This window comes from Gymnogyps californianus, chromosome 5, assembly GCF_018139145.2.
Source record: "Gymnogyps californianus isolate 813 chromosome 5, ASM1813914v2, whole genome shotgun sequence".
Lineage (NCBI taxonomy): Eukaryota > Metazoa > Chordata > Aves > Accipitriformes > Cathartidae > Gymnogyps > Gymnogyps californianus.
The window spans coordinates 46,307,178-46,329,494 of record NC_059475.1 but is presented as its reverse complement, the minus strand read 5'-3'; the positions used below and the strand labels follow the sequence as shown (position 1 = coordinate 46,329,494).

Here is a 22,317-nt window from a genome sequence, read left to right as displayed (position 1 = left end):
CTAATATTACTAATCTTTAAGTATTTAATAGGGGAGCAAGAAGCCTTCGACTGCTGCTGAAGTCTGTTGTCAACTCTTGGGCTTGAGCACAGGCCATGCAGGCTTATGAAGCGGCTACTTTCTTCTTTTGTGTCTTCATACCATCTACTAGGTGCTGTGCAGTTACTTCCCCTCAGGGCAGAAGTTGTTCATATAATTAACTTAGCTAAGAGGGACTATTGCAAGTGCCATTCTCTTTGGAGTAACAGGTTAGGGGATGTTTATTCCTTTCCTCTACGTGCTGTAGGCTTGCCTACATCCTGGCCCTGGTCCCAGCTATTACTCATTTCCCTAGAGAGAAGGGGTATGTTATGCCTGAAAGATGATAGCCTGAATAAAGTTGGATCCCCCTTGCTGGGGAAATGCACTGAATCTTGCAGCTGACTGTCCTTTATTAACCCAGCATTTGTCTTGAGAAGTCCTGGTGAGGTCATTAGTTTGGAAGGCCACTAAACTACAGACATTAAGCAGAATTGCTTTTCAGGCCAGGAAGAGAGACTGTATCATATGTTGAAGAGTAGAGCAGTGCAAGCAGAGGCTTGTGTTAACCCTTACAGTATTGTTTCAAGACTGAAATTTTTGTTGCTGTATCCACTGACTTTTTTTTCCCATCCAGCCTGACTGATGGCAGTTCAAGAGGAAAAGATGAGTTTTAGCCTTTGCTACACAGCCACATACATACTTCTTACTCTTTGGCAGCTGCCTCTGTGTGTACAGACATACTCACCTGTTCAGATGTTTGAAGGAGAATGAGGGTTCTTCCGTGTCCATAGTGTTGCAAGTACAGGGCATCTATACATAATCTGTCTGATACCATCATGCAAGGCTGTGCCTTTGACTTCCCAGCTGACTGACAATGGGAAAGTTTAAATCGGAAAAAAAGACAGTACAGACATATTGTTTTCTCTGTACAAGCTGAAAGCAGTACAGAGAGAATTTTATTGTCTAAGTGTCAAAGGAAGCAGGAAGAAGTATCAACATGAGGGCTATGGAAGTGCAGTAAGAACTAAATCTAAATACAAGTTCTGTGTTGGCTACATAAGAACACAGAACCACACTGATTAATTACAAAAAGACACACATGATATTGTTCTTAAAGAAAGAAACCTTCCATTTCTTAGTTCTGAGCTGTACCAGTGATAAAGATGTAAATGGTTTTGGAGCACCCTATCAGTGCTAGAGTAGAATACTGATGTGCATGGAAGGGGACCACTCTGGTCCCACTAGCACCATCTCAACCCTGACCTGGAGGGAAACTCTGCTCTGCAGAGATTACGGGGGACTCAGTAGCCTTCTGGGCCTAAGTTGAGTTGCTCTTGAGCAGACAGGGCCAGGGCACCACTGAAGGAGAGTGGTTGTGATACAAGTAAACACCTGCTCAGAAAACAGACAAAAATACTAAATTCCCTAAGGAGTTCAGCTTGGTTGTAGAGGGACCATCTCCACCTTGTTCTGGCAGAGCAAACACCAAGCCAGAATAGCACTTGCTTTCTTAGGTTAAGTTACATATCTGTAATGCAGGTCTTAATGTTGACAGGACAACAGTGCAAGACCACTGGAATATGTGGTGTTATTTCAGCCAGGCTTGCACACACAGTACGCATGGCACATAGGGCACCTCCTGCTTATATCTAGTGCCTCATCATCAGGACCACTTGAAATACTTCACTTAGAAGGAGCAAGTGGCTAAAACAACCACCTGAAGTGATTAGCCAGAGCTACTGGAGCAAGGTCAAGCCCATCTAATCCAGACTCTTGCCCTTTGGCAACAGGAGCATTCTTCTGTTCATTATGGTTTCTTAAACTCTGCAATTTTAAGGACAGTCATGTTTCAGCCTATACAACACCATATGTGAGCCTACCTTAAGGGGCAGGCACCTGATTAAGGCTTTCACCTGAAATACTTAAAAAAAAAAAAATTCATGTTAAGCAGATCTGGTAACAGCAATACAGCTACTGCATGAACAGAAACGACGTTTCAACCACAGTTCTGGAGTCATTTATTCTGGTAGATCCAAGCATACTATGTACTGACCCATACAGTGGCACACAGGTAAAACAGTCAACTGAAAAAAACCACTCCACTCCCAGCTAAAACACTTGCTAACATACCTTATCATACCAGAGTTAAAAAAAAAAGGCTAGTGTGTCACAGACTGATGGACACCCAACCCTGCTCTTTAGTGTATGAAGTTTATAGCAGAGTGACACTGTAGCAGAAAGGTTTGCTCACTAATCCATTCATCCATTTAAAAAATTGCAGTTGGCCAGGTATCAAGAGACTTGTCTACATAAAAGTATAAAGAGGAACTCTTATTTCAAGGTTTGCATTACAATTAAAATAGTTTTGCTAGTAGTAGATCAGCATTTGTTCAAGTCTTTCAAAGCTCACCTAGACTTCACGTACAACATAGGCAGTGTTTATCCATTCCTAGTGTATGGATACAGTTCCCTTCCACAGAGTTCAGAAGGACTTGTACTGCAGAACAGATGTCAGATCAGACCTACTGAACAGTGAAATTTACACCCCAGTGCTACATGAGCCATCATATTAATATTTAACATTAAATAATTAATAGGACTCCTCAAGATCCATCTTTTTTGTTCTGCAGGCACTAAGGAGTATGAGTTACAGTCTAGTTCCTTATTTTCATTCCTTCTCTGTAGCTCTAAAGACTGCAGAAGTGAAAAAGACTCAGCTCCAGCCTTTTTTTCCTTATGGTTAAAGGCAGACAGACCAGAAGCCAGAGCAGGTGGATGAGGGAGGAAAGAAGTGGAGGTGCAAAAGTTCATCTTTCATTGTACCCTCAGGTTTCTTACAGCATCAATCTGGATTGCACTAATCCTCTCTGTCACAGGGGGATGCTGTCTTGTTTGTTAGCAAGGAAGCTAAGCTTTTTATTGAAGTGATTCATCTTGTTACTAAGATGGGGGGAGCAAGAGCAAGAAGGGGAGAATTGTTTGGTCATTTTCCAGTTTCTTGCACCCTCTGCTAAACTGGAGATACAGAAACAGTAAGGGGCAGGAATTCTATCACACAGAGAAACCTAGTAGAAGGCTTGAAATAGTAACCCTTGCAGAGGGCTCATGTCTGCTCCTGTGTCCATCTTGAGAAGTCATCAACATTAGATACATAAGAATTAAATGCCTCCTAACATACATAATTGTGCAACTAAATCTTGAAAAGCGTATTCTTGTCTGGCTACAGCTGAGGATTAAGAGACCTTGAACTCTACCTGTCATTCATTCCTTAAACATCCACTTCCTTTGGTGTTCTAAGCTATTGGCCTCAGTTACATCCTGCAGGAAAGCGCTTAATTACCAGGTCCAACAAAGCATTTTGTTTTAAGCCATTCTGCCCTGGTGATCTAACACTGCTGAGCATCCCTTTTGCCCTGCTCTCAAGAAAGCGTCATTAGCTTGCTGCTGACCCCTCACTTGCCCCATCTCTTTTGAAGTCTTCCTCCCCCCAACACACTTCCCCTTCTTTCCATCTAAAAAGGCTCAAGTCTGTCCAGCTATTGAATGTGCTGTGTATGAAGCTACTAATTATTCTCAAGAGCTTTTCAGTTACTCTGAATTAACCAACCAAAGTCATGGTGAGGATGCACCCTAGTTTTATCTAAGTGGCTTTTATAATTTTTTTTCTGGATTTCATCCACTTTAATAAAACCTGACATTCAGTCTCCCTTGCTGACTGCTGCTTGTATTTATCGTGTGATTCACAGTGGCACCTAAACTTTCAGTCCGCTGCATAGCAAAAATTATGCAAAGGCAGTTTGTGGCTTCGAAGTGACCCAACTTATTTACAGGTAACTGTGGTACCTTTACAGCTAACATCATTGTTAGCATCCAGACACTAAATATGTTAATTTACAGCCACACAAAATTGACCAGAGGACACATTCAAATGGGTGCTTGGCTTGCTGCTGCTGTCTAATTTCAAATTGTTGCATGTAGCTGGAGTGCAAGGGAGGGGACACGTGCTGCACTGCACTGTGGAAACTGGCATCCTTTTCTGGATTAACCTTATCTTGGATCACCAGCAAGTTCTGCCACCTCCCTATGGATTGTCCTGGTCGTACAGCATAGCAGAAAAGTACAGACTACAAAGAGAGCTTGGAAGGACAGACTGTAGTGGTATGGATATAGCGCCTTGCAAATTACATCACAGTTAAGGATGTACAATTAGGAACCTGTAAGGCCTGAGTTAAATCGCTTGTGGGTGGTGCTTCAAGGATTAACACTGCTTTAACTCAACAGAAGAGCTAATTTGTTTGGGGATAAGAACCCATTCTGTGCCACCAAAATAGCACTGGTTATATGAGGGTGTGGCACAGCAATACTGCAACAAAAAACCTGGTAGAGCTAAGCTCCATCATGTTTCTAACTGGTTCACAGGAAAGAATAAGCCCAGTTCTAACAAAATCAAATCTGTAGTATTTCAGAAAGTTTAGCTCCTTGTCAGTGCTGTGATAAAACAAGACTCAGTTTCTCTCAAGGATACTCCCACTCCCAAGCTCAGTTTTTGCATCCCCTAGATCCACGCATCCAGATCACTTCAAGGCCATGCTGTTCTGACTTCTGGCAACCCCACTGTTTCCAGGCCCTAGGCCTCAAAGAAGGGTCTGACAACACTCCAAATTTCTGACAAGCATTACGCTGCTTGATCAGTAGTACAACACTCCCCTGAAAAGAAGCGTAGGAAGAGTCAAGGCTGTAAGCGGGCAGAAAGGTCCAGCCCAGCCCTTTGAGGAAGGCTAGCATAAGTGGTGCTGTTAAATACTGCAGCTATCCAAAGAGCCAGAACACAAGCACAGCTCTGGGACTGGGGTGGGGAACTACTTTCAGGAGGCTCTGGGCTGAGCTGTCAGGAAAGCAGCTGCAATCTCCTCGAGCAGGGCTTCCCACCAACAGGTGTCTGTAACTCTAGCACTAACACTACAGTGAGGAAGGAGCAAGACCCTTGTGGAAAGGAAAAATGCTTGTAAAACCTGTTCACATCATTAAATCCTTCTTTAACTATTTACTCTTAAAACTCATACCTCAGTGACTGAAGTGCCTTCCACAAGCTTTCACAGTAGCAGTCACTAGAAGTTAATAGAGAGAAGGCTGATGAAGAGATGACTCAAAGTTCAGGCTTCCCACTAGCCCCTGCCTGCCCCTGCCTCCACTGCTGGGACAACTGAGGTCTCTGTGCCTGTTTTCATATGGCAATGGCATAGGCATATCCTGACCCACTCAACCACAAAAGGACTTACAGCAACAGCTCACCAGCATTGCAGTGGGTAAAGAGGATCATCATCCCACTGTCTGCCCCCTCAGAGACAATGAAATGCTTTGAAATAGGCAGGACTAAACACACAAGATGTGGTTTCTCCGGATGAGAGGCCCTTGTATGATCAATAAATCAGGCTGAGCAAATTCAGCCCTGTCTCACAAGAGCAATGCTAAACAAAGTGTTCATAATGACAAAACCAGGAGTTTTTGCACAAGATGTGGGGGCCATCCCATTCCAGCATCACTTCTCCCTCAGCCCTGCAGGCCTTGCATGGGTTGAAGACTTCTGTGCAGACAGGGAAGAAGTACTGTCGACAAGAGGCTTCATCTACTTGCTGTCAACACAAAAAAATTGATAGCAAGTCTGCTGATCCCACTCCATATTCTTCCTGCAGCAAACTCTCACCAACATACAGATCTTTTTTATTTTTTTTTTAAAATACTTGTTTTAGTGAATTAAGATGGACACCTCTCCCAGAAACAGGCAGGTGAATCCTCTGGGACCCATGGGATCCAGCTCTGGGACTGACCCACTAGGAAGTACCTGGGAAGATCAGCACTCTGTTCCGCTTCCCCTCCCCTGTCCCCTTTGTCAGAATCACTGCAGGTGGATCCAGGTCCCAGTTGTGGCCAGCAAGAAGTCTGTGGAGCCAGGCACACAAGGCACAGCTCTCTTCACACCCGGATCTGGTACCCATTGAGGTCTGGCATGGCTTTGGAATCGGCAGGCTTCTTCTCACCAGATGGCCTGTGAGCAAAGTGGGTAAGAACTCTTCAGAAACTGTTTTTCCCGTCAGGAGGTGCTACACATAGAGATGGTAGCACAGGACAAGGTACTGGAAAGCTTCAGACTTATCCTGCACTATTGAGGGCAGGATTATTCTGCAACCTCCAGTAACTCTCCCAGTGACCTCCACAGAAGAGAATGCAGGTTAGGAAGAGTAGGAAGTCCACTCTGGTACCCCAGATCAGTTTCGGGAAAACAATCTCACTGACAGCAGTGTAATTTTTGGAATCTCTTTGGGGCACAGGTCTGTGAGACACCAGAGCTCATACCCCTGCATAAGGTTAAATATCAGTTACCAAGATCACTGTCTGTTTGAGCTGCCTTCCTCCTCCCTGCCAAAACAAACAAAAAACCAGCTATCCCCCCACTCCCCAAGCAATGATAAACTCACAAAGGCACAGACTAGGGAAGAATGCTACTGCAGGTCAGAGAAGTATCCCCTGTTATAAAGAACCCCAGTAAGACATCAGAAGGATCCAAAACAGACAGCAAGGTGGAGTCTGTGAGTAAAACAGAGATGCTCTAGATAGGTCTCCTGCCCAGCAGCCCCACTCACCGTCGGTCCCCGCGGCTGTTGCGCCGATGGGGGCTGGCCTGACCTCTTTGTGGGGAGGAGACATCTTTCTTTCTGTCCTTCGTGGGAGATGGTGGCCCAGTTCCTTTGCCAATCTGCCAGAAGAATTAAAGTAAGAGCAACATGAGCAGAAAGCCAATACAAGTAGTAACCAGAAAACGCAAAGCCTAACAATGATGACTTATATGGGAATAAAAGACAAAAAGGCAAGGCAAGTGCATCAAAAATGCAAAAGCCAGAAAAAACAAGCTACAGTGACAGGTATGGCTCCAAGGACTGTACGCAGTCCAAGCTAATCGCAACTGCAGTACTGCACAAGTGTCCATTAGGGGACCAGCTTGTATACAAAGGAAAAGAGCCCCCAGCCTCCAATTCACCCTCTACTCCACGACCATCTAGGAGAGCCTCCTGCCACTTCATTCCCCCAGCACACCATCAGCCAGGCAAGACGGCGGATGCAGCAGCGAACTACTCCGTCCTTGCTGCTTACCTTCAGCCTCATATCACGGGCATGTCTCTCAAGCTCTTTGCGGAAGTCTTCCCGGGTTAGCTTGTCTAGATCCAGGATGGAGTGCTTCCACTCAATCTGCTCCACACTGTGTGGGTCATGGGACACACAGTGGCCCAGCTTCACCTTTTTGAGAGTGTGCCAGCAGCGGCGATATGCCTCCTCAAAGTCAAAGATGAGTTCGCTCAGTGTGCGGAAGACGGGTGCTTTGTACATGAGCTCCTCACGTCGGCTGATGCCCAGTGCCCCATAGCGGCCTCCAAAGTTCACCCCCAGCACAATGTGTCGGAAGTAGTTCCCTGAGAAGTGGGTTTTGAAGCTGATGGGGAAACGGTCCAGCGTGGTCATGTTGTTGGTGAGGTAACTGACAGCAGCCACTATTCAGGAAACAATTAGTGATACCATTTTCTTGACAAGATACTTCCTTCCTGCTCCAAACCCTCCTAGCCTGCTCAGCAGACTCACCACTGATTCAGGCATCGCATAGGCAGGATTTGTTTTCCAGATCAAGAGTCCAGCTCATTGCAAGCTGCCCTACTTTCATCTGGGTCATGGGGAAACCAGACTTGGCCTCTTCAACAAGACGGTCAACAAAGGGAAGTTAATTTCGACGCAGTTTTGTGATGCAGAAGTTGCAATGCTAACACCTCAAGTGTACTGTATTCCATAGCTCCCAAATTGTTAACGCTGTAGCATTATTCCTCAGTTTGTTTAATCTGTTTTACTAGCTACTACTTTACACACAAACCGAGGAAACTTCAGGACAAAATACTCATCAGACTACCCTTCTGAACCATTCACTTGCCATCTCTGCCCCTCTGGGTGGCTTTGCCAATGTGCATCAAGAATCTATAGCCTGAATGACATAGACTAAGCCTGGAAGATAGCTAGGAAAGATGTGTACTTAAAGACGACACATATCTAGAATTAATAAAGGTATTGCCTAAGCTGGCAGGCAGTGTTAGACATAATAGTAGTGACATACACCATAATTAGAAGTTGGGGAGGATCCCTAACTTACTTTAATGTAGAACACATGCAGGCAACATTGTAGTAAGGGAACAATGTTATCCACAAAGGACTTCCTGACCTAACTCTAGGTATTATTTTTGCCCCTCTTTAGATGTTCCTTAGATCCTTCCTTTGTCTTTTGCTCACTGGTAGAGTTGCCCAGAGCAGCACCACCCTTCTTGGGGAAGGAAGAGCAACTCCAAAGAACTAGTTCTGATATTTCAGAGAATTGCTTCGATTTGGATTTTATTGGTGGGTTTTTTTGGGACAGCTGGGGAGGGAAAACAGGGGGATGTGGGGCTTGGTGACAATATTATCAGCAGCCTCAAAGCATCGTAAGAGAGCAGAGGAGAAAACATAAGGATGGGCAGACATGCACAATTCCAAGAGGAAAGGATACATTCCCAGGATCACAGCTTCCAGGCATTTTATTGGCAGGGCCTCTTTGGTCATTTCTTTGGCCAGGTCCATCAGCCTGCAGAGTGGGACAAGGGAAAGACAAGGACAGTTAGAGGGCTTGTGCTATGCAAGTATGGCCAGTTCAGCCCTTTTGCACTATATAAGTAAGGTACGTTTCCAGGAGAGAAGGTGGCCCACTGAGGACAGGGAACAGAAGAAAATATCTTCTTTAGGAAGATATTAAATCCAAACCAGGTCTCTACCACATGCTGTCGCTGCTTACAAGGAACTCCCTTCAGTGAGTTACAGCAAAGCTGCCTACTAGGCTAACCTCTGTTCTCAGGGAGACCACAGCACTTGGCTCAGTGAGTTCTGGATGGACAATGTGACCACAAGCAGAAGCCTCAAAGGACCAAGAGCCAGCAAAGTTTGCCTCACAAGGTTCAAGGACAGTGAAGCCTTCTTCTCTGGCATCAACCCTACTCTCCATTCAACAAATACTGTGGAGGAGACATTGCACTGATTACAACACAAGACATTGGGGGTCACATAAGTCTATGGACTAGACCAATAGTAAGAAGCCAGTCTTGGGAGACTCTCAGTATTCTGGCCAAGAGAGTCAATGAACATCAGGTGCTTATCTCCAGGAACTTATGGGGCACAGCTTTTCCCAAAATCTGCAGTCAGGAGAATCCCCCTTCTCCTTCAAAGTATGAGACACCAAAAGCTTAGTGAGCCTAGATTCTGCAAAGGCACTCACGGGAGCTATGAAGTTAGACCTGTAAATAGATACTTGGCTTTTACAAAGCTTGTTTAGGGCAGGACCTAATTTCAGAATCCATCAGAAGTTCATATAGTTACATTCCAATTACAAGCAGGCAGAATCTGCACAACTTTGAAATACATTTATGTTATTTTACTGGATTTACTGATTCATGACAACAAAACCTACTCTTGTCCTTGAGAAAGGCCAGACACAGCTCTGCCCAGCCGTGCCCCAGGCAACAGACAATCAAGTCACCTAAAGTAGGATGGAGCTGCGGTACTGAAAGCCCTGAGTGCCACCTAAACCCTTGGCTAGGGGATGGAAGAAAAAGCAGTGGGTATAGCAAGGCCCCAACATCTTAAAGCAAGGATTAAATGCTGTAGGGGCTGCCAGCACCTACCCAGTCAGAGGTCTGCTCTTCTTAATCTCAAAGAATTGTGTCCCAGTGTGATTGTACCTGGAGGCAAGAAGTTAAGGGCTTTGCAGCTTGGAAAGTAGAGTTTGAAGAAAACCTGTCTGAAGAACTTTCATGTTACTTACTAGTCTTACAGCAAAGTCATGATCCCACAAATACAAGACCAATGCAAGAAAGTCCCCAGCTCTCTCCCCTGCATCTCTCCCCTGCATTTCTCCCATTTATAGTCCCTCCTTACTTCCGCTGTATTACCTTCGTGTCAATTCTTCTCTTTCTCCTTCCCACACACAGGTTTCCACTCCATTTCCCAAAAGTCCATGCTGACAGCACATGCTCTGCTCAGCTTTCCAGTTACCAGGGCAGAACAAAGTTTGATACATCTCTGCCTGCTCCGGTCTGCACAGAATGCATGGAGCGTTGAAATGTTCATGGTACCTTATTCTAAGACTGACTGGGACCCAATCCAGAGCACAACCACCTCAGATGGGTGAGAGGTGCCAAAAGGTCTGCTGCCTTACCTTGTTTTAGGGCTGAAGCCAGAGCTAGCTCTGTATCTCATCAGTGAGTTTAGACTGTGCTTGCATGGCACATACCTGCTGTCCAGCACAACAGGGATGGAGAAATCTCATTCCCAGGACACAGTCACACAGGCAGCTCTACATATAAAGGGGTAGGATACCACAGATGCACAAAAGCAGGGTGGCTGACTGTCCTTTAGACAGCTACAGAGAAGAGTGTTCAAGTAGGATGACTTGAGAGGCAGTTTTCTCACCACTACAGCTCACCCATGCCTTAACAGTGAGGTGACACAGTTTGTAGTCCATCTGAGATCCAGCTGTCAGGGTCTCAGCTATGCATGTTTTTAATGAAATGGCACTGTAAAGCCACTGATCTAGAAGGGTGGGTAGCGGGGAAAGGCCCTTGACAACATGCCCATTTGTTACATGCAGTGAACAGGATCAGAAGGTAACTTGGGCAGAAAAGAAAAGAAAAAGAGCAGCCAAACAAACCATCATCGGAAGTCCAGCTTCCTGTTTTCAGGAAGCAAGTTTTAGTTCCCCTCCAGCTACAACAGAATGAGCTTTTCTGTTCTTCACAGGGAAAGAAAGTCCCCTTGCTCCCTCTTCCTGGGTTATCACACCAGTGACTAAGGTAACAGTAAAGGATACTGAAGCTCCCTGATGTAGCGCTGTACAGCTTCCAGGCGCTCAGGGATGGGGGTGGACGGCTGGAACGCAGGCACACTTGGTATGGGAATCTGAAATGGGGAGCAGAATGTGAATCACTGCTTCCAAACCTCTCCAGCTTCTTGCTGAACTCCGTGGCGCATAGCTACAGGGAGCATGTTCCTCTGAAACCAGCCCCTTTTTCCTGCCCAAAGTGACCACACCAGGAACATTCCTCTGTTCCCACACTGATAAATGGGGATTCAGAATGAAGCACCACCACAGAGCTGCAAGAGAAACTGTGTGAAAGGGTCGTGCATTTAGGCAACATTACATTGGAAGAATTAGATAGAATTAACTGACATGACAAGATGCGAGACAGGAAAGCTATCACCTGGGTGAGCTTGGCCTCATTTGAGTATGCAAACTGGAAGGCACAAAACAAAAAGAGAAGGAGAGAGAGAGGCAAAAATGGAGAATGAGTTTCCCCGAAGCCACCAGAGCACGGAACAATCCTGTAAGCAAGGGTATAAAGGTCCCTCACTGCCTACTGGCGTATCAGGTGAGTTGGCACTGACTAGGACACGGGCTTGACAGCATCATGACTCCCCCCCTGCGGTGTTCGTCGTTTTGAATTACGTGGTCAGAGAATGACTTCTGAAAGTTTACCATTCGGACTGCTGTCCCATTCTGAGGCCTCGGCCTTATGGGTCCAGTCAGATTTTCCTCACCATTTACTCCACAAGGGATAACTGCAGCCTTGTCAGCAGCTGAGAAGATGTGTCTAAGGAAAGAGAAGGGTCCTGTCCACAGGACAAATATAATGGAGAAGACACAAATTTGGTGTGACTGACAGGCCCAGCATTTTCCCTTTGAAGCATAGCTCGTGCCTTGCACACACCCCTCTGATACCAGAGTGCAGCTTTTCACAGCAGTTTGGTTTTTAGCCTTTCACTTCCTCCTCAGACTTCCCCCAGAGCTGGGCTATCCCCAGCTAAGAAAGAGTGAGTCAGAACCAGATCTTCCCTTGGGCCTTCTGCTCTGCTGTCCACAACTGCCTCTGCTCGCCATGGTTTTGTAGCCAGCAGTGCTGCTTAGCCACTCATCACCCTCCATGTGTATTTCTGTGGCCGCTCATTTCCATACCTGCTTCTTCTGCCCTGGGTTGGCACAAGTGACTGGTGAACCAGGTCGGGCACCTGAACCAGCTGAAAGCCGAGCCAGCAAGCATGGGTAGTTCCCTGTCCTGGTTTGCCACACGGTGGCACTCTGCTTGTGCCCGCACAGCACAGGGGCCAGAGGCTGCTTAACCTTGAGAGATGGGCTGTCACTGCCTCTGGAAACCGTAACCTGTAAGTGTTTTTCAGTCTAGCTCCAAACACCATCAGCAAGTAAACACTGAGCTAAACTCTGTCTCTATCCATTTTCTCTCCCGTGTTTTGATCTTTCTTTTCTCTTTTTTTGGAAAACTAAGTAGCACCATTTGGCCACTGGTACCCATTTTCCTAGCACCTCTTGGAGGTGCCAATTGCCATCTCCAGTGCCTCATTTCCGTACCCTGCGTGGAGCGAGCAGAGGCACCGGCTGGCTCACTTGCAGAAGATGGCACAGGAACGGCAGCAGCAGATGTGAAACTGGGTTGGTTCAGCCGCAGCAGAAGCAGGGAAGGCTCCAGAGAGCGGCACAGGGATGGAGCCGTCTCTGGAACCACACGAGCTGAGTCAGTTTGGATGCTGTGAGCTGACACACTGAGTCATAGGAAATCATTTCCAGGCAGAAACAATGAAAGAGGTAACAACCAGGACAGGCTGACTATTTAACTTTGTTTCATTTCTTCAGCATGGAGACTTTCATGCTTTTTGAGTGTAGACAGATGAAGTGTATGTTGACAGCACAGACTAATGATTCTGGGTAGTTACTCCTCCCTTTACTAGTACAGACCCCCAGATCCCCTTTTCCTCAAAGGACTGTGCGACATGGAGACAGCGTAATGGCAACCAGTTCAGCAGGGGACTAGTTAATGCAGAAGAGCGTCCTGCACCTCAAGTAATTAAACTGATGAAAGTACAGCATGCTCTCTCTCTCAGATCTGGGCCTGCAGCCCAGACTGGGCTACAGTTTCTTTTGCATCAGGTCTATAGCATTTTAATGGGGCAATGGAGAGGAATAAGGTCTCCATCCCTCAATCCCACACTGACAGGATGGGAAACCCTAACGCTTTGTTCTTACCCAGCAATGTCCACTGCACATCTCAGAAGGGCTATTAAATATTAGGCAGTCTTCACAATCCTCCAGAAAGCAGGAATTTATTTGTAATCGAAAAGATAGGAAATGAGATCTATTTTGCTTTCCCTTTAGTTATTATGAAAGCTGGAGAGAGAGCTAGGAAGAGAGCCCAGATTTCCCAGAGCACATACCTTTGCCAGGCTTAGCAGACTGACTGAACACGTCCTTGGTCCCTCATCACTTGTGTGGAGGGGTTGCATCACCTCACTCCTAGATTCATGCACCCCGGCAGGCTGGCTATATGCATGGGATTGGGACTCTGCTTTCAGAAAGGGGATCCCGAGAACAACAGAGATTTTCATGTACCAAGAAGGCCATGCTATACATGAGACAAGGCAGACGGGAGCAAGGCACAGACAAAGCTCCACCCTTACCCATATCACAGAGGTGCTTTTTTGGCCAGCCTAGTTTAGCAACAGTTTCTTTTATGGTGCTTATATGTATTCAAGCACCTCCCTAATCTTCCTTTTGCAAGCAACATGGGAGCAATACCAATCCCAGTTGCTAGCCTGACTAAGGAAACTGGATTTTTTTTCTCTCTCTCTCTCTCTCTCTCTCTCTGAACCCATTAGATGCAACTCTTCCTGTCTTTGCCCTCATAACCACCTCATTTAAGGTCCATCATTTCTTAATGAGGCAAGCACATATCACTTTGTATTTCCAGTGTGCACCCATGTGATGGTCCCAGCAGCTCCAAGCAAAGCAATATCCCACCTGGTTGCTAGAAAGGAAACAACCTACAGGAGGGTGGCACTCTCAAGCCTACCATGCATGGCCAATCAACTACGTCCTGCCACCGTGGCACGGCTCACTCGATGCCCACTCACCCCAAATCTACCGGAAGGAAATGGAGACCAGAGGAGATCTCTGAGCTCTCACACCCAAGTGGAAGACACGGCCCCTGCAGCTGATCTGTGAACATATTTATAAAATCTGATCACAGCCTCCTGCAGTAATCATTTTACAGTATTAAGTTTAGTTTATGGACAACTCTTTTGAGAGTTATTTCCCCCAACACCCAATACTGGCTACCGTTCAAGGCCAAAAATTTTGGGAGTAGGCAAACCACTGTCCAATTCCCAACACCTGAAAAGGCCTATTCACCCTCCAGCACATGGAGCGTACCTGGCTTTTCAAAGGAGCTAGCCCTGCAGAGTACACTCATTGCCCTAATTCTCATCTGTTGCATCAGCCATTCAAAGAAACTTGATGGCACAGAGACGGGTGGTGATATAAGCAGCCCTCAAAGATAAAGATAAAAACACATCCCTAGAGGGGAAAAGGAGATAGGGAAACAGAGCCCATCCATCCTTGCTGCTTCCTGCAACCCAGCATCCTCTCAGCTGTATGCCTGGTGAGCTTGGGAATGGAATCTCAGATTGCGGAGCACCAAATAAGAGTTTATAGATCTGGTTCCCAGGGGTGCTAGCAGATGCCAAAAAAAAATGGATAGCCCCATTTCACCTCTTATTGCAAGAGCTCATACCACTTTTGTCCCCTAACTGTAACCCTTTGGCACCAAGACTAGTAAGTGAGAACAGCGGAAGTACTTCACATTAAGACCAAAACCAGAAACTGAACACTATTTCCCTCCCCTCATGCACTGGACTCTTGTTTGTCAACTTCTTTCTTCCATCTCCCTCACCTCTCCTGGCCAAATCAGCCCTTTTGGTCAGGAAATTAAGTAGTGCATGTTCTGATTGATCTGAAACATGTTTTCAGCCTTCACCCTGGCTGAGGACAAAGTCAGAGGGAAGGAAGGAAATCTGAAAAGGAAGGAAAAGTCTAGTGGGGCTAGAATAGGGACTGTAATCAGGATTCAAGATTTGTTCTGGTTGCTGCCACAGATGCCTGTAACTCTTCACTACACAAAGAATGTTACATCACATGCTTCTCCAGAGTTCCTCGTGGAAAGTGGTACGGATTGCCTGTGCACTCTATAATAGCATGTTCTTGCATACTTCAAATTACCTTCCCAAGGAGGTAAGTCCTTGCTAAAAAAGCCTGAGCAGAAAAAACTTCATCTGTTTGTATTTGAATTTCCTCTGTTATTGTGATGGGAATACTCTCATAACCCACCAATGGAGAGACACACCAAATGTTTGCAGTGTCTTTTGTTCACAGGATGCCAATGAAAGGGGGAGATTTTCCTCCGGCTGAGGTGCAACACAGATAGCAACAATCACAAGAATTCACATGCAAATGTTTCAGTATGGCACAAGGTTAAGTGAAATGATCACCAGTTCCTCTTTTTGTAGAGTTCTCTGCAGCAAGGCCAGGAACGCGCTTGGAAATCACAACATCTGACCCTACACCAGCAACAAGCTCTGCAAGCATTCGCTAACTCCTCTTAAAACTCTTTGGCACCAAGAGTCTCTCTTCTGACAGACACCATTCTGTGCAAGAATGCCTTTTGGTGTGGGAGACTGTACCCAAATCTAATTGCTTCTGGTTCAAAGACTCACCTCTGCCTGTCTCACCCTCCCACCTCAAGTAGTCCGACTCTTCTAAATTTAACTCTCCTCATCTTTTCATCATTTATCCAGTCTTCCTCTTTAGGGCAATCCATTTCCCTCCCAGGGGGCTCGCACATTAGCCACCTGAAGTCTGTTTTCCAGCAAGGCCTTAGAAGAAGAGGGTGCTGCTGGTGCGCCAGGGCAGGGCAGAGCCCCGCAGACAGCCTCCCGCACTCCGAGTTAGAGCGTGGCTTTGCTTCCTGCAAGAGCCCCCCCGGGGGCCCTTTTCCCGAGGGATCGCTCCCGAGCTGGGGAGCCCGGCCTCCAAGGGGAGCAGGCGAGCGACCCCTCCCAGCGGGATGCCACCGTTTCCCCTCCTCCCTTCGTGCGCCCCGCAGGGGACGGCCCGGCCCGGCCCGGCCGCTCCCGCCGGGACCCCGCGCCGCACCGGCCCCGAGGCGGGGGCTCACCTTGGGCAGGTCGGCGGCGCCCCGGATCCTCTGCGCCACCCGCTCCCCCTCGGGGTGGATCCTGCCCACATGCCGCCACATCCGCTCCCAGGTGGGCTCGTCCACGGGCAGCCCGCCGCGGTTGACGAAGAAGGGGACGCCGCCGTCGCGGAGATCCTCCTCGCCCTCCTCCTCCTGCTGCTCCTCGTCCCGCGGCGCCGCCGCCGCCGCCTCGCCGGACGGGGGGTGCCTGGCGGCGGCCGCGGCTCCGCCGCCCCCCGGCATCGGCATCTCCGCCGCCCGCGCTCAGCGCCCGCCGGCCGCCGCCGGGCCGCCGGGGGCCGCGCCCCGCATGGCCGGCGCACCGGGCACGGGGCGTCACCGCCCCCGCCTCGCCCCCGGAGATATCAAGGCGGAGGGTTTTCGGGGAAAAGGGGAGAAAAAGCCAGGCGGGGCGGCGCCGGGTGCCGCATCAGGCCGCCGCGGCGGGGGAGGCGCCGGCGGCCCAACCGCCCGCGGCAGTGACGGCGGGCACCGCGCGGGGCGGGCCTGCCGCCGGGGCGCCCCCGCCGCGCCGCCTCCCGAGCGCTCCGCGGGGCGGGGGGGCGGGCGGGGACAGCCGCCTCCCCGGCCGATGCTGCATGCGGGGTAACAAAGCCCCCGCGCGGGGCGGCGCCGCGCTGGGCCGGGCCGGGGCTGGGCCGGGCGCCGCTCCCCTCCGCTCTGCTCCGCCCCGGGCCGGGCGGCGCGGGGTCTCGCAGGCCTCGGGTCGCGGCGGCCGCCCACCGCCGTGCCCGGAGCCGGCCTGCCGCTGGCGGGGGGTGGGGGTGCCGCTGCCCGCGGGCGGTAAGGCCAGGAGGCTGCGGCCGGGAGATAAGGGGGGCGGGGCGGGAGGGCGGGAGCGAGCTGCTGGGGGAAGCTGGGGGCGGGGCCAGGACGGGCGGGGCCAGGACGCGGCCGTGTAACGGTTGCCGTGAGGGGCAGCTGCCGGCTCGGCGCGGCGGCGTTAGGACACGGCTGAGCGCGGTGTCCGGCGGGCCGCGGTCTGCGCTGGGGAATTACCTGGGTGAGGCGTGAGGGAGGAGGGGGAGCAGGGCCGGGGCTGGGCGGCTGGGGGGGTCCGGGGAGGTGGTAAGCCCCGCTGGGCGGTAAGCCCCGCTGGAAGCGGGGGCGGGTTTCCGTGTAGAGGTAGCTTTGAGGAACAGAAGAGCTGGGATAAAATTGCCAGGTAGAAAGCGGTGAGTGGCAGAGAAGGTAACTGGGATACTCCTGTTTTGACTTATCAAGTGGCACAAAGTGATCGTGAAGGATGGACTTTCCCCAGGTGGGAACCACGTTGCTGATCTCAGCGTGTGCCACGTGTAGCGCGTCTGTCTCATAGGAGGGGCCCAGCACGGCTCTTCTGCCTGCAAAGACACAAAATGCACCTTTATATAAGGTCTGAAGATACACCGCATGGGAAAGACTGAGTGCTTTGCTCAGGCTTCGTGGTCTGGTTCTCTTTTTCAGCCCTCCTATAGTACTGTGAAGTGCGCAGCTGTGATGGGAGGTTCTCCACACGAGGCAGGAGATGTAGAAACCTGTTCTCCAGTGTGTTCCTGGCACAATGGTTGTGTCCTCATCCATAAGAGCCAGCCTATGTCTTGCCATGGACGGGACTGCTGACTGTGTTTTATTGCCACTCTGTAATATTAATCCATTTTGAAAGCTCTAGTATAAGAAAAAAGTGTTCTGTAACTTAAGCACTGAGTAAAAGAAATGTGTACAAAGTAACAGGTCAGCTGTTGAGGAACCTTCTGAAGGGCATCTTGAAATGCTTGCATTTAGCACTCCAAACAAAGGGCTGTTGTTCAGCATCGGTGTGGGGAATGAGGGAAGTACATCCTGGGTCTGGTTGCCATGGGATTTGATGCACCCTGAGAACTGGGTATAACCATTACAGAGTCTGGCAGAGGATTTCAGAGAGAAATGCCACTTCTCCTGTAATGCTCTGTGGACAGATGTTCACATGAAATCATTTCTGAAGGCAAAATACTTGAACACAGCATCTCTGTTGAACTCAACATTGCCCAAATTGCTGAAAGGTTGATTTCTTTTCAGGAAAATTAAGCTACATGCATATCCCTGCTTCTTCGTTCTGCCTTCCAAACAAATCACCGGCATTGCTTCATGCAGTCTATATTGACTTCTGTAATACTTAAACATATACTTCTTCACTGAATAAGGATTTTCTCTTGAATGGGGACCTTGAGCAGTGCTGATTTATCACTTCAGTAAGGTTTTTAGTGTTTTTATGGTTGTCTTTGACTTTTATCTGTGAGCAAGTGGAGATCGGTAGAAGTTGACTCCTTACATCTAAAGAGGCTGCAAAGGCTGTGGCGGGAATCACTCTACAGCCCCTGAGTGGAAACATTTTGTAAGAATAGTTCATACCCTCCCATGTCCTTGGTCCCTTCTTCCCCAGTGGTCCCCAGTTCCCCTACAGACACAGGACTGGAAGTGTGCCAGTCATGCGATGGCAGTGCACAGGAATATTGGGGGACATCATCTGCCTTTTGGCTGAGTGGCAGGTATATTTCTGGTAACAGCACTGGGGAAAGGATAAGGTGCAAGGGCTCTAAATGCTTCTTTTAGAGCTGTATTCCCTCCCCTGGCTGAAAATGAGCACAGATGTCCATAGAAGCAAGGATGCTGGTTTCGATTTTGAGCTCCAGCACTAATTCATGGCTGGTAGTTCGTGTTGCCTTCTGTACCTCAGCTTTTCTATCTGTAAGAGGGAAATGCTAATAACCCCGACTTGCAGCCAGAGATTTTGTAAAGATCAGTTGGCATTTTTGGCACATTAAGAATTATTCTTTCCTAAAAATGAAAATAATGTGTTATAGTAGAAGTGAAATACAATCCTTGTTATCTTTAATGCCTTAAAATATATTCTCAGATCTCAGTTGGAGGAAATGTAGCTGATAATCATCAGCACGCCTCAAAATAAGGCTTGTCAGGGGACTTTTGCTTCAATTTATATTACTTAATTATTAGGCAGTGTCCCTCCCTTCTGGCCATCACTTTAAATAATTTGGCAGCAACAGGGGGTCAGTATTTTAAGGTAATAACGTGGCACTACACTTTGTTTATCTGGGAAAGAATAGAGCACAGCCATGCCGAGTGAGCCAGTCCCTGCAGAGGGGACTGAACGTAACTGAGGTGACAGCAGAGGACAGAGATTTCTGCCTCTTCTGCACAGCTCGTGTTTCCTTGTCTGCAAATGTTGTTACCTGTGGCGCAGGCTGTGTAATGGACATTAAACACTGCTTCTAATTTCTGGCAGCAGATTATTGTGGCTAGGACAATGAGGGACCAGAAGACCGTTAAATTTTTGTTTAATGACAATATAAATCTTTCATTTACCTATGTTCTGTAGAGGAAGACTGTGCAGACACTCTGTGTGAATCACACCTGAAAATGGTTTAAACGGGTGAAGCTTTGTTAAGACAGAGTTAAGATTTGCTGTTAGTGAAAGAATAAATAACATTGATAAAGGACTGAACTCAAGTGAGAACTTCTTTGAATAAAGAAGTTATTTCATAAGATATAAAATATTTCATAAAAGTATTCAAGTGATGTAGACAGCACTTGAAAAATAAATTCTCTCCTCTCCTCTTCTGGGTGAATTGGGAGTTTTGTCTCTATTGGAGGGGATCCAAAATTTGTTTCTGTAAACATGGATAGTAAGTGATAGTGTTGACTTTCTGTTTTGTAATGTCTTTTACAATTTGATTAATATTTCATTTTTTCATTTCTGCCAATCATTTGTTGTTATGCTGTCATTTTGGTTTTAAAAAAAAAATCTTCAAAAGCACCAGACTGTTCTTTAAGCAGTGTCTCTGTGAACTTGCAGAGGAGCAATTAAAACACTTACCAGAGATTTCTAGTTCTCTACAGCAATTTTAGGCCACTATTTCCATAGTTTAGTTAACATACATTTTCTTAGTGTGAACTGGAACCCTTCATTTAAGATCTCAATGATCTTAAAGGTCTTTACCAACCTAAATGATTCTATGATTCTATACAACGCTAAATGTTGCTTCGAGCATGAGCAGGGGTTGTGCTGTCTTTATCCATCTTGGCCTAACTCTTTGTGATCTAAGCTTCTCTGTGCTGCTAACTTCCTTTTTTGTAACTGTTTCAGAGTGGGTTCCCTTTTCTGTATTCCTGAAAGAGCTCAGTGAAAAGCCTCATGTGACAAACCAGTGTTTTTCTGAATCTATTTCCCAGAGTTTATTTAGCTCCGAAGCCATTATCAAAACCCACTGAATTTCCTTCAGCGTTTTTTACATATTAATTCTATTTAATTCTATGTGTGTTTGGAATGCTTCTGTCAAGGCACCTGTAGTTTGTTTAAACTGATTTTCAGAACTTTGCAATTGAATCACCCAGTGCCTCTGTACCACACTGGATAGCTTGCGACATACTTTGTGAGGGGTCTTCTCCTGAGAGCTGTATTCCCATGTATTACAGATTCCTTTGCACCTCTAGGAAATCTGTAGGAAGCTTCCTGCAGATTCACATATTTTCATCCAGGGTTGACTCTACTGGTGGCATTTATGAGAGGAGGTGAAGAGCTGCAGGACAGGAAGCGAAGTTTGCAGCTACCTGACTGTGCTTGGGCCCTGCAGTGTCTAGCTGAGTCCCATTGCTGGGAGGGATGTCGTGGTGGAGTCCAGGATTGCCTTGACCTGACAGGTTAGCAGAGCTGCTGTGTTCAGTGAAGGGATGGGGAGGAAAACTGTATAGCTTTTTAGTCACAAATTCTTTATGCAAAATCATTACGTGAGATATGGTGTTAATTTGGATTCACAGTACTTATGTTCTATGAACATATTTACATGAACCTTGTTTTTTGTGTGGAGTAAGTGGGGAAGCTGAATTAGTTAAGTCTTGGGGAAGAGAAGCCTGAGAGGGTACAGTTTAGATATATAAAAGGTCCCTGAAAAAAAGCATGTCTTACACTTCTAGGGTATATAGGACAAGATGTTTAAAATGCATGTTTAAAATGTAATGAGAAAGATTCAGGTTATACATTAGAAAAAACTTTCCATAAGGACACTGAAAAACTGGAAGAAATGGTCTCAGCAAAATACGGAGTCCATATCTTGAAAAGTTTCAAGCATTGTTCATCAGCCATCAGTCAGGAATTATTACAGTTGGACTCGATAATCTTAAGGGTCTTTTCCAACCTAAATGATTCTATGATTTAGTTAGAGTTGATCCTGCTTTTGGGAGGAGGGGAAAGAACCTATAGGATCTGTTAAAATCCCTTATGGCCCTTTCTTCTGTGCCTGAAAATCAGTGGCCTAATGTATTGACCACTGAAGGCGGGGAGAGTTTTTGCCGATTTGAAGGGCTCTCTTGATGGTGAAGTAAGCTCAGCTCACTTCCATGGATGACCCTTGCTCATACAAACAGCCTCTTGGATTCCAGTTACTGCACTTAAATGAGAGAAATAGTGTATATCAGGGTGGAACATCAGAGCAGAGTGGCTTAATGGAAGTCTTCTTTGTAGTATCTTTTTTACACATTATGTGAACTACCTTTTTTAAGTGTTGGATTTTTGCTTTTTAAAGCTGCTTTCAATTAAAGATAGAGGGTTAAAACTTATATTTTAAGTGGTGTTTTTTATTTGTGTGGTGTTTCCTTTATCTGTGTTTAGTTTTCTCCAGCTCACAACTGTACTGCCTTTAGCCTGTTCATACAAATGTCTTTATGTGTGATGAAATTCTCTGCTGTGCAGAAAACACTGATGAGATCAGTATACTGCTGAGCAGTATGCGTATGCTGCAGTAGATCTTTGCCCAGAGCAGGAATTCTACCTTTGCCCCTAATTCTGCTCTTGCCCTGGTTCTAATCAGGAGTATCTCTGAAGATAACAGCAAAGCTTGTGTTATTTGATTGCAAAGCTGATGTAACCTTTAGTCGGTCTGGGAGACTGATTGGCATAGCAGTGCCAGAATAGCCCCATTCTGTGGGCAGGTAAGAATGACTTCATCAGAGACTGATATAGTGACTCCACACATTTTCCTATTCACGTGCAGTAGGTCAGATCTAAGAGAGAGGAGACTTAGATCCAATCAAGTTATCAAATGTCAGCAAATATTTGTGAAACTTCTGCATTTATCTTCCTTTA

At 47.1% G+C, this 22,317-nt stretch overlaps 1 protein-coding gene across 1 annotated transcript; it reads right to left on the bottom strand.

Moving 5' to 3' along the window:
• Positions 1-936: 936 nt before the first annotated feature.
• Positions 937-16,621, bottom strand: VASH1 (vasohibin 1). The gene is made up of 7 exons (XM_050896817.1): positions 16,158-16,621; positions 10,949-11,037; positions 9,765-9,821; positions 8,600-8,674; positions 7,171-7,552; positions 6,663-6,775; positions 937-6,067 (listed from the first exon to the last, which is right to left on the bottom strand). Exons 1-7 carry the CDS (start codon positions 16,425-16,427, stop codon positions 5,995-5,997), a joined length of 1,059 nt encoding a protein of 352 aa, XP_050752774.1. The 5' UTR covers positions 16,428-16,621; the 3' UTR covers positions 937-5,994.
• Between the last annotated feature and the right edge of the window lie 5,696 nt (positions 16,622-22,317).